General features: G+C 48.7%; 1 protein-coding gene across 1 annotated transcript in view; it reads left to right on the plus strand.

Moving 5' to 3' along the window:
- Positions 1 to 15,937, plus strand: part of DENND11 (DENN domain containing 11) — a 47,159-nt gene extending 31,222 nt beyond the window's left edge. The window contains exons 4-9 of the mRNA XM_070369166.1: positions 4,074 to 4,227; positions 9,960 to 10,098; positions 10,892 to 11,023; positions 11,134 to 11,284; positions 11,801 to 11,869; positions 14,330 to 15,937. Of these exons, the coding sequence (XP_070225267.1) occupies positions 4,074 to 4,227; positions 9,960 to 10,098; positions 10,892 to 11,023; positions 11,134 to 11,284; positions 11,801 to 11,869; positions 14,330 to 14,525 (841 nt within the window). The 3' untranslated portion in view covers positions 14,526 to 15,937. The remainder of the gene's footprint in view (positions 1 to 4,073; positions 4,228 to 9,959; positions 10,099 to 10,891; positions 11,024 to 11,133; positions 11,285 to 11,800; positions 11,870 to 14,329) is intronic.
- Positions 15,938 to 16,811: the final 874 nt, after the last annotated feature.

Below are 16,811 nucleotides of genomic sequence, written 5' to 3' on the forward strand. Positions count from 1 at the left end.
AATATGTACATACACATTAATTTTTTAAAAAAGAACATTGAGGTCACTCAGTGTCTAAATTTTCTAACTGAAAGATATTTAACCTTTTAATGTATCGTGAATAATAGTCCTTATCATCATTCTGGTGGTTTCCAAGAATTTGGGGAAGATCCCCTGGAGTAGGAAATGGCAACCCACTCCACTATTCTTGCCTGGAGAATCCCATGGACAGAGGAGCCCGGTGGGCTACAGTCCACGGGGTCACGAAGAGCTGGACACGACTGAAGTGACAGAGCACAGCACGTAAGCATTTCAGTGTATAGATGTATCACAATTTAACTGTTTCACTGTTTTATTTTTAAAATTTTTTTTTTGATGTGGACCATTTTTATAGTCTTTACTGAATTTGTTACAATATCCTCTTTTATGTTTTGGTTTTCGGGGAGTCATGTGGGATCTGAGCTCCCCGACCAGGGATGGAGCCCACACCCTCTGCCCTGGAGGTAAAGCCTTAACCCTGGACCACCAGGGGAGTCCCTGCTTCACTGTTTTTGGGCTTTGAGGTTGTTCTTATTTTTCACCCCCATGAACATGAATATCCTTATGAACAAATGATTGTTCGTATCCACATACAGATCTTTAGGCCTTGATCCTGGAAATGGAATCATTGGGTTGGAGGGTACATCCAGGGTATGCAGTTTTTACGCAAATTTCAAGTGCCCTTTCAGAAAGATAGTACTGCACCAGCGATAAACGGGAGTGCCTGCTTTTCTGTACTTGCAAGGCCAGAAGACAGAGTGGTTCAGACCGGTCATGAGTGTCAGGAGTGAAGAAGTGTCACTGCTGTGCAGAGGGATCCCTGATGCTTACACTGGGCGCATGATGGCCCGGTGTGCTGAGGGAAGGCAGGGTTAGTCGCAGTGAGTGTCGGTGTGGCCGTACAGCCTATGCCATGTTAGTGAAGGGGCTTAAGCAGCAACTCAGTGTCTCTGGTTCTTGAGAAGAATCCTTGATGTGGCCCAGAACCACAGCTCAGATCAGTAGCACAGACTGCCGGTTACTGTCTCATTTTTATGATGTCATGTCTCGTGGGCAGTTCCCATGGATGCTTGGCCTGTGCTTCTTCATCTCTGCATCGTATAGATCACCCTCCGGAATCATCTTTGAAACCCAGCTTATCATCTAAACTCTCAGGCTTGTTTTAGTACTTTTTGGTTTATCTTGGTGTTATGGTTTGATAATCATTCTTGCTCATTGCAAAATCTATGTTGTGTTTAGATTTTGAGGCCTTCATAAAACGGCTGTATAACACGTATCTGGGAACTGCCAATTTATATGTATGTCTGTGTCCGTTTCCATACTCCATGTCATTGCTTCATTCTGTTCCATCAGCCAGTGGTATCTTAGGCTGTCAGAGGACAGGATTCTGAAACTACCTTTTAGTGTAAGAGATTCTAACTTCATAGTGAGCTTTTCTTTAGACTCTTGGTTTAAGTATAGAGTTTAATGGAGTCAAACAGGTAAGACTGTTAATTGAGAAGCAAATCAGCGAACAGTGAACCTAGAAAACATAGCCAAGATAATAGTATTAAAAACACAACAAAATGCTTCCCACTGTTCCTTTTAAGGAAATTAGGTCCTAATAAAAATACCCTTGAACTTAATTGTCTACATGCTATTTTGTTAGTAATCAAGCTTTTGTCTCTTTGACATATCCTTGAAGGGTGTCTAAAGTCTGCCATCTTCTCAGAATAGCTGGACACAGCGTGGCCTTCATGGGTTTCCCATCTAGACTGTGAACATTTCTAAGAGGGAAAGAAAGGATTATAGGGACTTCCCTGGTGGTCCAGTGGTTAAGATTCCACACTTCCAATGCAGGAGGTGTGGGTTTGATCCCTGGCCGGGGAACTAGATCTGACATGCTGTGCAGCACAATAAAAGAAAACCAGAAATGATTATAAGCACACACACCCTCAGAGTCATTTATTATTACCTCACACAACTGCTTCCTTGTACTCCCTCCCAAGTAGAGAGCTATCACTCAGAGAGGAGTTTATTTTAGTAATGAATTTTTGGGGTATACTTGATGATTTTTTTATTTGTTTGTTTTTAAAATGTAAATTTGCCTAAAGGTCTCTTCCAGGGCTTGCCCTGAATCTTCCCATTTCCCCACTGTTTCCAAGCCTTCCCTGGGCGCCTGGCTACACTCTGCCCATATGCTGAGGAGGAAGGAACCTAGTTTTTGTGTGCTGTGCTCAGTCCCTCAGTCATGCCTGACTGTTCGCAACCCTGTGGACTGCAGCCCGCCAGGCTCTTCTGTCCGTGGGATTTCCTAGGCAAGAATAGTGGAGTGGGTTGCCATTTCCTCCTCGAGGGCACCTTCCCACCTAGGAATCAAACCCATGTCTCCTGCACTGGCAGGCGGATTCTTTACCACTGAGTCACCTGGGAAGCCCGCCAGGTGTTCCATAAGAAGCTGAAATATATCGCAAACTGTCCTGGGCACTTTTTCTGCTCAGCTCCGTTTACACCACCATCATACTGCGGTGGTACTGCTATCTACGGGAAGAAAAGCAGATTTGGGAAAGTTCAGTAATGTCACTGAGCTCTCACGGTGACAGAGTGGCAGCTGTAGCCTTACATCAGGAGCCGTTGGTCCCTCTGGAGCAGGGATGGGTGGGGCGCAGCAGGGTGCCTGGTGGACAGTGCAGATCTTGAATCTGAACATTGCATGACGGCGTTTGGGCGAAGCCAGCAGCGACAGGCTGGGGGCATTGCCCTCCAGTCACCATTGTGCCAGGGCCAGCTGTAATTAGAGAAGCCTCCGCTGGCGCAGTAAAGCTCTATTTTGATTCTTTCATTGTAGTATGATGGAAATTGTACAGTTCTAAGGTAATTTAAATGAACTAAAAAAGTTTTAGTTTTTTATTTTCCCCCTTCTGTTCGTGTCCTAAGGCTGCTGTAACAAAGTACCACAAACTAGGTGATGACTGAGAACAACAGAAATGTATTGTCTCACAGTTCTGGAAGCTGGAAGTCTAAAATCAAGGTGTTAGCAGGCTTGGTTTCTTCCCAGGGCTCTGAGAGAGAAGCTGGTGGTTGCTCCTCTCCTGGCTTCCAACAGTCTTGGCTGTTCCTGGCTTGTAGATTTATCACTCCAACCCTTGACTTGCACGCGGGTTCTTGTGTGTGTCTGTGCGTCCAGATTTCCCCTTTTGCAAAGATACTGGTTGGGACTTTCCTGGTGGTCCAGTCATTAAGATGCCACACTTCCACTGATGGGGGCACAGGTTTGATCTGTGGTTGGGGCACTAAGATCCCGTATGCAGCACAGTGTGGCCAAAAAATAAAAACCAAAGACACCAGTCTTACTAGATTATGACCGCATTTTAAATTCAGCCTCTCTCACACTTTCAGTAAACATAGTGCCTAAATGGTACCCATGGGCCTCCTGAGCTTGACCCCAAGGCAGGACTGGATTCGCCATTAACCAAATGGTCCAGGGCCTTAATGTAGCTTTCTTGGCTTTGGGATCAGTTGACAGAATTACCCACAGACAATCTCCTTGTGCAGGATGGGGTTGGGGGAGAAGAGGTCTTGTGCTCTTTATTACTTGGTTCAAACATAAGCCCTCATGACCTCCAGTAGTTGTTTTCCATTATGTGAGACGTTGAAGAGTACGCTTCTTCTTATTCTTTGACAACAGCAAAGCAAGAAGACAAACTTGCTTTCTAAACAAAGACAAACTTGCTTTGAAACATCTGTGGTCTTCCAGGTTTCCCCTTCTCATCACCAACAGCCATTCTCTGGGAAGCATCCTTCGCTCCAGAACAATGGACATTAGTTAATAATAGTCTGTTAATTCCTCCTGTTTCCCATGAGAAGGAGCTTGTGTCCACAGCACTGTCAGGGAGTTTCAGAGCCTATCTTAGAGCTTTTGCTAAGGAACTTGTAATATTGAAGGAAGTGTCCTAGGCAGCCTCTGGAAGGGAGGCTTTTAGTTTATCCAGGCTTGTATTGCTGCCCCTGGGGCCGGGGAGTGAGTGGCAGGGCTGTGGTCCGAGCTGTTCTCACTGTGCGCATGTCTCGTGCAGACATCAGCTGGAGACCCCGGGTCATTACTCTCACCTGGCTGCCTTCTATGAGGACAAGAAGGGGGTGCTCCACGCCGGTCCGGGGAGAGGTGGCAGCCTGCCCCCCGTCTACTGGCTGCCTTCCATCCACCGATACATGTACCCCGAGATGAAGGTAGGTCAGCCAAAGTCTCACGCAGTCCTGGGCTTGGGTCTGGGGACAGTAGTTGCTGATTGTTGTTTTCATGAATAAGGAAATTTGTGTCTTGGGCTAACACCCAAAGTCTGCTTTTGATAGAACAGGATTGTAACCTCAGCATTTGGTTCTTATTTAAAACATAAGGCAGGTTATCTTAACGTGCTTTCTAATACTTCCGTAATGGCGGTGCAGAGCCACATGGAGGGCCCAGTTGTGGTGACTCCTGGGGTGATGCGTGGATCTGATTCTCGTGATTGCTTCAGTTTTAAAGGCAGACAAGTGAACTAAAAATGAAGCATTTCCACAGTTGAGATATTTCTTAGTTACCGTATTTTTGATATTACTTTACTGTGTATTTTTTCTGAATTACTTTGTACTAGAATATGTTTATTTACCATTAACCAAAGACCCAAGCAAGCGGTAGGAGGGTACAAAGAGCCTCCCCCTTCCCCTCTTCCCCCAGCTCTGCCCTCCCCCTCCTCATCCCCCTCCTCCTCCATCTGCCTCCTCCTCCTCCACCTCCTCCCTCTCCCTCCTCCTCCTCCATCCCCCTCCTCCCTCCCCCTCTTCTTCCCCTTCCTCCTCCTCCATCCCCCTCCTCTTCCCCCTCCTTGTCCTCCTCCATCCCCCTCCTCCTCCCCCTCCTTCTCTTCCCCCTCCTGCTCCTCTCCCTCCTCCTCCTCCATCTCCCTCCTCCTCCATCCCTTCCTCCTCTTCCATCCCCTCCTCCTCTTCCTCCATCCCCCTCCTCCTCTCCATCCCCCTCCTCTTCCTCCACCCCCCTCCTCCTCCACCCCCCCCTCGTCCACCTCCTCCTCCATCCCCTCCCCCCCTCCTCCATACCCCTCCTCCTCCCCCCTCCATCTTCTACCCCTCTCCTCCTCTAACCCCCTCACCTCCTCTAACCCCCTCACCTCCTCCCTCCCCCCTCACCTCCTCCTCCCCATCTTCCACCCCCTCTCCTCCTCTAACCCCCTCCCTCCTCCTCCACCCCATCTTCCTCCTCCATCCCCTCTCCCCTCCCCTACAGGTGGCCACAAGATACTTCAGTGGAAATTTCAGGCTCCCTGGTAGAGAAATTATACTGTGACTTTGAGAGGACTCTGAGAAGGTATCTTGGAAGAGGCATTTGAGGTATTTAACTAGGGGAAAGTGAGGGATGCTAACTCCAGGCTGAGAGAAGGCATGAGCCACAGTGGGGGCCGTGGTCCAGCACTCTGTCAGCACCTTCTGTGAGTTAGACGTTCTGCTGACTCTCTATCTGTATCTGTTGCAGCACTCTTTAAAGTGGATTTTTTTTTAATCCATGTTTTACAGATAAACCAACTGAGGTTTTTAAAGATTCAGTGACTTGCTTAAGGCCTTACAACTAGTAGGAGATAGAGCCAGGATATTAACACAGGCCTGGTGCCAAGGCCAGTGCTCAGTCCTCCCACTCCATTGCCTGTGGGGATGTGCATGAGAAACCACAGGGCGAGTTCATGGGTGTGAGAAGACTGGTTTGACTGTGACGAATATCAGTGTCATCTGGCCAGGAGAAAAAAGTGGAAAAATAGGTTGCAATCAGATTGGAAAGAACCTTAACTGTTAGACCATGGTATTTGAACCTGAATAAGTACCAGTTAGGGTCTCGTTAGGAAAACACAAACTATGCCAGGTATTTCAGACTGATTCAATACAGAGAATCAGTAATTCAGGAATTGGAAAACCAAAGTCACAGAGAGGTTACAGAATAACCTAAACACTAGAAATACAGACAGTGGCTACCACCCTATATAGTTATCTGTTGCTGCATCACAAGTTGCCCTCAAATTAATGGTTTAAAACAGTGAAAGTCGCTCAGTCGTGTCCGACTCTTTGTGACCCCATGGACTACACAGTCCATGGAATTCTCCAGGCCAGAATACTGGAGTGGGCAGCCTTTCCCTTCTCCGGGGGATCTTCCCAACCCAGGGATCGAACCCAGGTCTCCCACATCGCAGGCAGATTCTTTACCAGCTGAGCCACATCTCTCAGTTTCTGTGAGTCAGGGATCCAGGCTTTGCTGGGCCCTCTGCAAGACTGTAGTCAAGGTGTCCCTCATGATTGGGGGCTTATCTGACAGCTCGACTGGGGGAATATCCACTTGTGAGTTCACATGGTTGTTGGGAGGATTGAGTTCCTTGAGGCCTGTTGGACTGAGAGCCTTGCTGACTTTTTTAGTGCCTACGGCAACAAACACACACGTTGGGTCTCTCCAACATGATGGTTTCCTTCATCAAAGCCAACCCGTGAAAAAGTCTGCTGGCAAGGTGGAGGTTACAATCTGTTGTATTAATTGTGGAAGTCACAGCGCTGTAGTGTTGCCATGTTCTGGTGGTTAAAAGCAAGTTACTCAAGAGGAAAAGAGGATTGCGTAGATAGGCAGTAGATAACCAACGAGTGGGGGAGGGGTTGGTGGTGTACCTGGGCTTCCTGCCATGCATTCCCAGGGCTGGAGTAAGAAAGAGGGGAGAGTGACAGGAAGTGACATCTGAACTGCAGGAGCTCAGAGGAGGGGCTCTGCGGAGGTGGTTCTCAGACCACTTAGGGAGGCACCACCTGGGCGTGGTGTGGGCAGGGATGCCAGGAATAGCTGGAGTCTAGAATGGAGGTGTCCTCTGCCCCTGGAGAAATACCAGCGGAAGCTGGACCCTGGAACTAGAAGCTTCCTCCTGCCCTCCAGTCTCCAGTCACTGCCCGCCATTGGTAGAACCTAACAGGTAGCCACGGGCATAAGAGTCTAGGAAATGTAGTTTGAAGATTTCCCGGGCATGAGCTGCGAGGCAATAACTAAGAAGCTGTCAGAGGATCATTAGGGCAGTTCTGGGCCTGTATTGATGAAAACCTACTTTCTTTCTCTTCACTCCTAACTCTGACCCCCTTTTTCCTTCTGAGTTCAAGACTGTCTCCAAACCCACAGGGAGGTGACCAGCATCTGACCTGGCTGCCCTGTATTCCTCTCCCCAAGATGCCAAGAAGGGGACCAGAGGGAGAAAAAGTGAAATCGCCTCTCTTTTTTGCCTTATTGTGGGCAGCTCATTAGCAGGCATGTTAAACCCTGGGAGATGCAGGGAAAAGGGTACTAATAGGTTGCAGGTAGAAATGTGAACAGTCTTCTTTTAAAAAAACAATTTGTTAGTGCCTTATTAAAATTCAAAATATTGCACCCTTTGATCTGATAGTCCCACTCCTTAGGATCTGTCTTCTCTCTGTTAACCACCGGCGTGTCATGATGTCTGTATGAGCGTGTTTAATTCAATATTGTTCAGAGTGGCAGACAAATAGAACACTCCGTATATTACACAGCCATTCGGAGTAATGAATTAGAGCATAACCAGTGGACAAGGGATGCTCTACTAGGAAGTACTGTGAGAGAATAGCAAAGAGCTGAGAACTATGTGATGTCATCACTTCTGTAAAATAATCACTGCCTTGGGTATGTACAAACATGTAGATATATTCATATATGAACATATATACATATATGTATCCGCATACATATATGTATCCATGTCCATATACATATATGAATGTGGGAAAAAAACATGGATGGTTGCGATGTAGGTTATTAACACGTATTACCTTGGGGTGAGGTGGGTTTGGAGGGACACTGCTTGTATATGTAAAAGAGGAAAAGACCAGGGGTGGGAAATGACAGTACTAATGAACATGGTATATTTGATAGCCTATTCAAATATATCACATATGTGTACATACGAAGAAATTGTTATGTAACCTTTCTATTGAAATATAACATGTTGCAACTGGTTGAAAAGCTGTAAGTTTATAGGTCAATGAATTTTTTTACAAAGTGAACAGATATATAAAGAAAATTTTAAAATAAACTTATAAAGTAGAGGTCAGATCTTAGAGGGAAGGAAAAACCTGGAAGGTGAGAGGAAGGCAGGGTTGATGGAGACCTCTCTGAGAGGCCCAACAGCAGCTAGTAAATGCTCCCCCAGGGAAATAAGGAACTGAGAGAGAAGTCGGGGGACTGAGCCCCAGGAGTGGATGGATTTCCTAGGGGGATGAAGGTGGAAGGTGAGGGATGAAGTGTGAATCCGAGGGACCTACCAGCGACAGTTAGGGAGTAAGAAGAGGATGGGGTGCCTGACATGAAAAGTTGGAGGGAAACCTAAAATTAGGAACTGTGCAAGTCCAGAAAAGAAGGTTCTCTGTAAAAGCTCCAAGGCCAGAGAAGGGAAATGTGTTGAGGTGAAAGCACAGAAGTCTGTTGTGTCCTGCAGTCGGGGTGCAGCCTCGGGCTGCGTCTCAGCAGCTGGGCTGCTGCCCATTTGCCCTGGCACAGGCCCTCCCCCATTCCCCAGCTGCTTGTTCCCAGAAAGCAGCTTGTTCTCACACCTCAGGGCCTTTGTACGCCCTCCTGCAGCCCCCTGCCCCTCTTTCATCACAGCTCTCATCAGGCTGGTTGCTTAAGCGCTTGTGTGCCCGCTTCTTCCACTGGCTTGTAAACTACACACTTTGGCCTGGAAGTGAGCTTCCAAAACACTCACAAAGCGCTTGGCTTGAAGCCTGGTGTCTTGTCAGTGACAGTTGTGTCATGTGGCTTTCCCATGTGCCAAGTGTTGCACACGACTTTTCTCAAGTGGTCCTTCTAGCCATATGAGGGATGTGATGGAATATCCCCATTTTACAGGTAAAGAAAGTGAACCAGAAACGTGGGCTGGCTTTCCTGAGGTCTCCCTGTCAGTAAAGGGCAGAGCAGAACCCCGGCCTCCGACTTCCCCTGGGTTAGACAGAGCTCATGCAGTTGCTCCTGGAATATGTCTTAGCTCCTCTGCGCGCCTGGGAGGCGACCCTCAGAGTTGAGAGGGGCCCTGGCATCCAGCACTGAGAGGAGGCAGGGGTGGAGTTGGGACAAGGAGGTGGAGTTAGGCATGGGGGTGGGGTTATGTGCAGGGGGTGGGGTTATGTGTAGGTGAGTGGGGTTAGGTGCAAGGGTGGAGTTAGGTGCAGAGGGTGGGGTTAGGCACAGGGAGGTGGGGTTTAGGTGCAGGGGGTGGAATTAGGTGCAAAGGGTGGGGTTAGGCACAGGGAGGTGGGGTTTAGGTGCAGGGGGTGGAGTTAGTGCAGAGGGTGGGGTTAGAGTGCAGGGGGGTGGGGCTAGGTGCAAGGATGGAGTTAGGTGCAGTGGGGTGGGGATAGGTGCTGGAATGGGGTTAGGGGCTGGGAGTCCTTGTGCCAGTGGGGTAACCTGTAATCTGTTCCCACATGTCACCTCCCACGGAAGCTGGTTCCCTGTATATTTGAGATGTCACCTAGGACAGTTAGTTCATCCTTTCCTTCCTCCCTGTGCTTAGTCACTTTGGGAGCTGAATGGTCTCACTAAGGTGTGTGTCATCCCAGAGAGACTCAAATATTACAATACAGCTTCTCTTCCTCTGCACCGCTTCCCCAGATGAAGTAGTTAATGATCCTAAACTCTCACTTCGGTGCATTCGGGGAGCTGCTAAATGATACAATTCTAGTTTAAAGATAAGACTTTCAAAGTGAAAAATACCGTTTTATGTAGAAGTACCCATCCCTTAGTGTATCTGTTTAGTTATACCTTGGGTCATTTTTGGTGGGGAGGAGTAGTTAGCACACACTTATATTGCATATTTTTCACAATATTTCTAACAAGTTATTCCTCCCTCCCCCTCCCCCACCTCTGTTAATTTTTTCAGATCACACACCCAGCTGGCTGCATGTCTCAGTTTATTAAGTTCTTTGGCGAACAGATCCTCATCCTTTGGAAATTTGCCTTACTTCGAAAGCGCATTTTGATATTTTCTCCCCCTCCAGTGGGCGTTGTATGCTATAGAGGTAACTAGAAGCCAAGGTCAGGGACTCTGCCCAAGCTCCCTGAGACAGAAACTGCCCCATTCTTTCCATTGTTGACCAAGGTCAGAGAGATTGATCCGTATCAGGGGCTCACTGCTTTGAAGCCCTGGAGGACCGCGGTTGGATTGATATCGTAGAATGTGGACTCTGGCAATAGGGAAGATGGATCGGGTGGCAGATGAGAGAAGGGCCTGGATTAAAGCAGAGAGGATGGATTCCAGATATAAAAAGAGAAAGCTGGCAGAGACTGGTGTCAGATTGGGTTGTAAGGTTCTGATGTGTGTGAGAGGTCAGGGCGGAAGAGTCTAGGATGACAAGGAAGGTGAGGGGTAGTGTGATAGAGTCCACTTGGACACTACATGTGTGTGGTGCTCTGAGAGCTTCTCGAGGTGGACGCTAGGCAGTGGTCTAGTTGGGTCAGGACCTTGGGGGGCAGCCTGGGCTGTCTGTGCCGCCACTTGGAGAGAGTGTGAATCAGGAGGGATGTGTCAGCTTCGAAGATGCTGGCCCGGGGAGGTGAGCCAGAGGAAGAGGAAGACAGAGGAGGCTGAGGGGCACAGACAGAAGAGGGGAGGGGACCAGGAGAGGCAGGGGTTGCCGTGGGCAAGGGTTCTGAGAGGGGTAAGGTCACCAGTACCACATCCTAAGCAAGATCTCCTGAGAGAAAGACTGACCCGTGTCTGAATGGAGACCCTAGTGATGCTGGCAGCCTGGGAGGTAGGGGGGCAGGCTGGGAGGGGGACCCCGGGCGCCCTCACTTCCGCTGTCCCGCCAGTGTACTGCTGCTGCTGCCTGGCCAACGTCTCTCTGCCTGGCATTGGGGGCACCGTGCCGGAATCCAAGCCTTTCTTCTACGTGAACGTGGCCGACATCGAGACCCTGGAGGTAGAGGTGTCTTATGTGGCCTGTGAGTACGGGGCCCGCCCATCCCTGGCACCACCGCCTCCCCGGGGTCCCTGGTTCCCTGTAGGGCCACCCTGCGGGGGGTCCCCACCTCCTGAACCCCGGCTCCCGCAGGCACCACGGAGAAGATTTTCGAGGAGAAGCGGGAGCTCTACGACGTCTACGTGGACAACCAGAACGTGAAGACGCACCACGACCACCTGCAGCCGCTGCTGAAGATCAACAGCGCCGACCGGGAGAAGTACCGGCGGCTCAACGAGCAGAGGTGAGGCTGGGGGAAGGGGAGCCGCCCCTGTCCAGACATCCGAGGGGCTCTGGTCCAGCTCCGCTGCCTGCCGCCTCTTCCCTCTGTGCACATTTTTTGCCCATCTGCCCAGGGAGCGGGGGTTGAGGAAGCTCCCCACCTATACTGATGGGCAGCAGGCATGCCTGGGCTGACTCCTTTCTGGTGGCCTCTAGAATCTGTGAAGCCCAGAACAGCACGCTGGTATCAGGGGTGGGATAAATGGCTTCATGGCCTCACCCCAACTGTATGACAATTAGGAAAGGCTGTCCGTCGTCCTGGATTACCCAGGGCCAGGCCCAGCCCTGGACTCCAAGCCCTGTGCTGCCCCTTCTGTCCCTGCCTTTGGCCGGGGCAGCGGTGGGGGTGTTGCTCTGGGTTTTCAGCCTCCTCCTTGAGAGGCAGTGACCCATGCAGATGCCCACCCAGTGACCTAGCCTGGGACCTGGGGGTCCTTGTAGCTGCGCCAGAAGCTGATGGTCATCTCCTTCCCAACAGGCAGATGCTGTTATATTCCCAGGAGGTGGAAGAAGATTACAACCCTTGTGAAGAGGACCTCTTTGTGCTGTAAGTCAGCCTGGGTGGTAGTCATGGGCCTCCCTGAGGGTCCCTTAGCACTTGACAGCTTTAGCCTGGATCCCTCCTGTGTTGGGCTTCCCTGGTGGCTCAGCGGTAAAGAATCCGCTTGCCAGTGCAGGAGATGCAGGTTCGATCCCTAGGTTGGGAAAATTCCCTGGAGGAGGAAATGGCAACCCACTCCAGTATCCTTGCCTGAGAAATCCCATGGACAGAGGAGCCTGGCAGGCTACAGTCCATGGCATCACAGAGTCAGACACAACTTAGCAACTAAACAGCAATTACCTCTTGTATTATGTGCTGCAGTGCAAGGATGCCCTTTATTGCCCTTAGAGCTGGGTTCCACAGAGTCAGCCTGAGCCCCAGAATGCTGTTAGGGGCACCCAGAAGAGTTCAAGAGCAGGGAAAGGTTATTAAGAGAAATGGGAGCCCCAGGAGTCGTCTTCCTATTGGTCATTTACACCCAGATGTCCGCTGCATACAAGCTGTCTCTCAGGATGTGGGGGCTTGTCATCCATTGCTGCCTTTGAATAGAGCACTTCCTTGTATGGAATATTATGGGATCATAAAAAACTTAACTCTTGAATTGAATGACATTTCTTTCCCCCCAGAGCAGTTGGTCGGGATCAGAACCGTGGCCTCTATACCTTTAAGGCATTGATTTCATTCATAAACAGCTGTGTTTAATAGTGCCAGGTGGTAAGAACAGAAATGTAATTGGACCGGAAACAGTTCTGCCAGCTTCCTGTCTTGGGATGGGGAGTAGCACTTGCAGTTAGAACTGTTTCTGCCTTTGAGCATCTGCCTGCAATGTGGGAGACCTGGGTTCAATTCCTGGGTCAGGCAGTTCCCCTGGAGAAGAAATGGCATCCCACTCCAGTATTGCCTGGAGAATCCCATGGACAGAGAAGCCTGGCAGGCTACAGTTCATGGGATCGGGAGAGTCGGACACGACTTAGTGCTGGCTTTTGATGTTGCAACAAAGGTGCAGAACTTTGATTCTGATCAAGTGTACTTTCTAATGCACACCTGCTGTTGAGATGTAAAAGTATCTGGGAGCTGAGCGGAGAGCTGAGCAGAGTCTCCTCAAGGCTTTTGAATCTCTGTTGAATCTGAAATTCCTCACCGCCCAAAGCTGCTTGGGGCACTGAGCACCTTGCTCTGTGGAATACAGATGAAAAGTCTAGACTGTTACGTTATCAGACCATATCTGAATACGGCTCATATATTCATATAGAACTATAAGTCAGTGACACTCAGATATGCCCTGTGCAAATTAAAACAAAAAAGCCATCGAAGTATTGATTTCTAACATAATTCCACAGTGGTAAGAGAACAGACTGTACGATTTCAATACCTTTAGACCATGAAATTTTTGTACCTCATTTTCCCTGGATATGTTCCAGTGTCTCCTGGTTTATAGTCTGTGGGAACTTGAATAGAATTTGTATCTTACTGTTAGGTGAAAATTGTGTAAATCTTAATTACACTGAATTGGTTCATAGTGTTTTTCCGGTCTACTATATCCTTCTACTTTTCTGTCTATTCATTCTAGTAATTTTTGAGAGTTTGATATTGAAACTCCAACTAAAAATCTTAATTTATCTACTATAAAAAGTTATCGTGATATATAGTAGAACTGTATGTGAGTTCCACGTACATACAGTTACACACAGGAACTATATTTAAGCTTCACCATAGTGGAACTTTGTCCTGTATTTTCTAGGTGTCCTATAAAGCCATCTAAGGAACACAGAGTTATACACAGATGATGGTGAGCTGTGGAGAACTCTGCCTCGCTCCCCCTCCTACATCACTGCCTGCCCCCGGGGCTGGCTTCTGACTCCCCAGTGCCTGCCCCAGTACCTCTGAGCTCCACCTGTTTTGTGTGGTTGGCTCAGGGGCTGGAGAGTCATTTTAAGAGTCCTTCTCTGTGTTGGGAAGGCTCACCTCCTGTCACTGGCTTTAATTACCCATCCAGGACTTTGAAGGTAGATTTCAGTTTCTCACATTAAGTCTTGACCTCAGAACTGCATTATCAGGTGTCTGTCTGTCTAATTTTTCTCTTCCCTTAGGACTAAGCAGAAAGAGAGGAACACGGTTCATGGGGCCTCTCTCTACAGCTGTGTTTAAACCTCTAGTAACCTTCACGACTGAGTGACTGAACTGAACCTTCCTATAGATATCTGGCAGTCAGGCCATCACTCACTCAGAGATTTTGCTAGTCATAGAATGGCTTAACACCAGTTCTTTGCTGACCTCAGTGGCACTTGAGTAACTCTTTTCACTTTTATCCTGTTTTCTTCTTTTAAAAGGTTATCTGACTTTTGAAACCGTTTAAATGTATAGGAAGCAAAACAGTGTACTTTTGGTTCCCCATGTGTGGCTTACTTGGTAAACTTTTGTGTCTTTTCTGCCCTCTCTTTTCCATGTCTTGTCTTGTGAATGCAGGTTTTTCCTTGAGCAAAACAACCGGATATTTCAGACTTTGTTGGAGGTGTCCTCCAGTCAAGACAAAACTCTGACAGCCGAGCATGCTCGGGGCATGGGTTTAGACCCCCAGGGAGACCGGAGTTTTCTTATGGACCTGCTGGAGGCCTACGGCATCGACGTCATGTTGGTCATTGACAACCCCTGTTGCCCATAGGAAGGATGAGCCACTATCACACGGGGATGGCCTGATTTCTAATTGCCACATAGGAGTATTTATACTTCCAACAAATGTAATTTTTGCATCTCCTTTCTTCCCTTCTTCCCAAGAGGTAAGATGAGAGCGCCTTGATTTTGGAGGTCGTTGGAAGCTACCACTTTCCGAGCTGCTGCTGGGTTCAGACTTAGGAGTTATCACGGCAGCCTCTCTCGTCTCCTCATGATTGACTTAAGGTGATGGGGTGAAGGCCACCTATCACCAGGAGCTCTGGACACCCTGGCTGGACTGTTGGGAAAGTCTGTCTGGTCTCTGTCATTTGATGTATCAAGAACGAGACCACTGTCCAGTGGGGCCTTGCATATCCATCTGCCCAAAGCAGAAGCTAGACCAGATGGCCTTCCAAGGTTTTTATCAGTTCTGGGAGTCTTGTCTTGCGGTCAAATTCCCTTTCTGGTTTATTAGAGTAAATCTGTGTTTTCTCTGTTCATGTAGAGACTTCAGAGTGGGACAAAGGATGTTTCTGTCACCAGGTATGAAGCTTCTCTAGACAGAGGACAGGGAGAGGTGGCTTCTCAGTCAGCTGAAAACTAAAACTGTAAAAATGAAGCCTTGAAACCTTTCTCTAAGTTAACAGTAGCCACTCCATGTCATAGTCTTGTTTCTCTGAATCCCCTCCTGGGACGGGCTGGCACATTCCTCTGGGCTGATGTCAATAGGAATATGTACCAGTTAGGAGCCTTTATAAACAAACTTCTCTTTAGCAGAGGCAACATTCCTCAAGCTAGGGAACTGGGACCAGAGAAGTACCAGACTTGTTAGCAGAGGCGGCAGTGCCTGTACCCAGGGGAGTGGTTGGGAACCCCGTGTGTGAGTGATGAGTTGCTCTGCTGTGCTCTGGAGTGCTTGGACCTGGGATAGCTCCTGTCAGCCCTGCCTGTTCTGTTTGGCTGGAGTGTCCAGTGGGTGTCAGCCTAGGTGAGATAACCATGGTTTGTTAGAGAAGCCGGCTCCTGTGAGTTGAGTGGAGGTCTTCTGGGCCAGTTCAGGATTTTGACTTGGGGTCCTAGGTTGTTTGTGACATATAACTTCCTCCCCTTCACTATTCCTGCCTGGCTGTGTTATTGGAATAGGTGTCTGTGTATGTGTCCGGGACCAAGTTCCAGCCAGGCTAGTGTCAGAGAGAAATAACTTTCAAATGGATGGATCATGTGTCTTGTCTCGAGACTAGCTTTGTAGGGCTTATTGCTTTATTCAAAACCATTCTCACTGCAGCTCCCTGATACAGAATTCAAGATTAAAGAAGTTCACATGTGGAAATGCAGACATTGACTAATCAAGGTAGTGTCTTTTATGTAAATATATAAATAAGTTTGGGCATTGAAATGTAAACTGTACATTTTTCTCCTCTGTGGGTTTAGCTATTTCAGTAATATATTTGTTTACAGAAGAAAAAAAAGAATCTGTTTAGAAGCTGAAGCTTCACTGCCTTTTTCCTTGAAGAGTGGCCATCTCCTCTTGTTCCTGGAGAAGGAGCAGCCTTTGTAACTTGGGTCAAGTAATGGTTACTCTTAGTATTATCAGAAGGTTCAAGGCTTTCTAAGTTGGGATGGGCAGTCAGAAGTAGGGGTGGGGTAAAAGGAAAGGTCAGGTTCTCTTGGAGGACACAGGTAGGCCCTTGTTCTGTGGAACTGGGGAATTTGTTGGGCAAATACTCTTTGTAAGCCCTTCTGCTCCAGAGGGCTTCTGCATGCGAATGCTTTCGTTTCTGTGCTATTGTAACTCCAGGCTCAGACCCGCTGATGTAAAGGTAATCAGATGAAAATGAGGTTCCTGTATTTCTCTTTGAATGGCGGGCCCAGGGTTCCACACCCCTTTTAACTCTGTGCACTTCTAGGCAGCCGTCCATCTGGCATCCCCTGGGCTGGGAGTGGCCCTGGGAGAGGGTGCACCCATATCACAGTGCCACGTCTGAAGTCGAATGCAGCCTGTGTTTGGCTGACCCCAGAGCAGAACCCCTATGCTCCCCTTCACCCCCTCCGCCTCCCCAACAGAGTCCTTTGAAGAGGATACCCTAGTGCTGGTCCTTCCCTGCATTGCCAGCTTCCTGGTGAGGCCAGGAATCTAGCGCAGCGCCCTCTGCTGGGCTGCAGAGCACGCTTCTACCCTGTTTTACCCTCGTCACTGTCATCCCCAAGGAGACATGGATGGAGTTCATCTTTTGAAGGCTCCCTCCCACGCCTCCCCACCCCTCCTTCTTCCCCAGTCTCTCAGGTGAGCAGCACG

The sequence above is a fragment of the Bos mutus genome, chromosome 4 (genome assembly GCF_027580195.1).
Source record: "Bos mutus isolate GX-2022 chromosome 4, NWIPB_WYAK_1.1, whole genome shotgun sequence".
NCBI lineage: Eukaryota > Metazoa > Chordata > Mammalia > Artiodactyla > Bovidae > Bos > Bos mutus.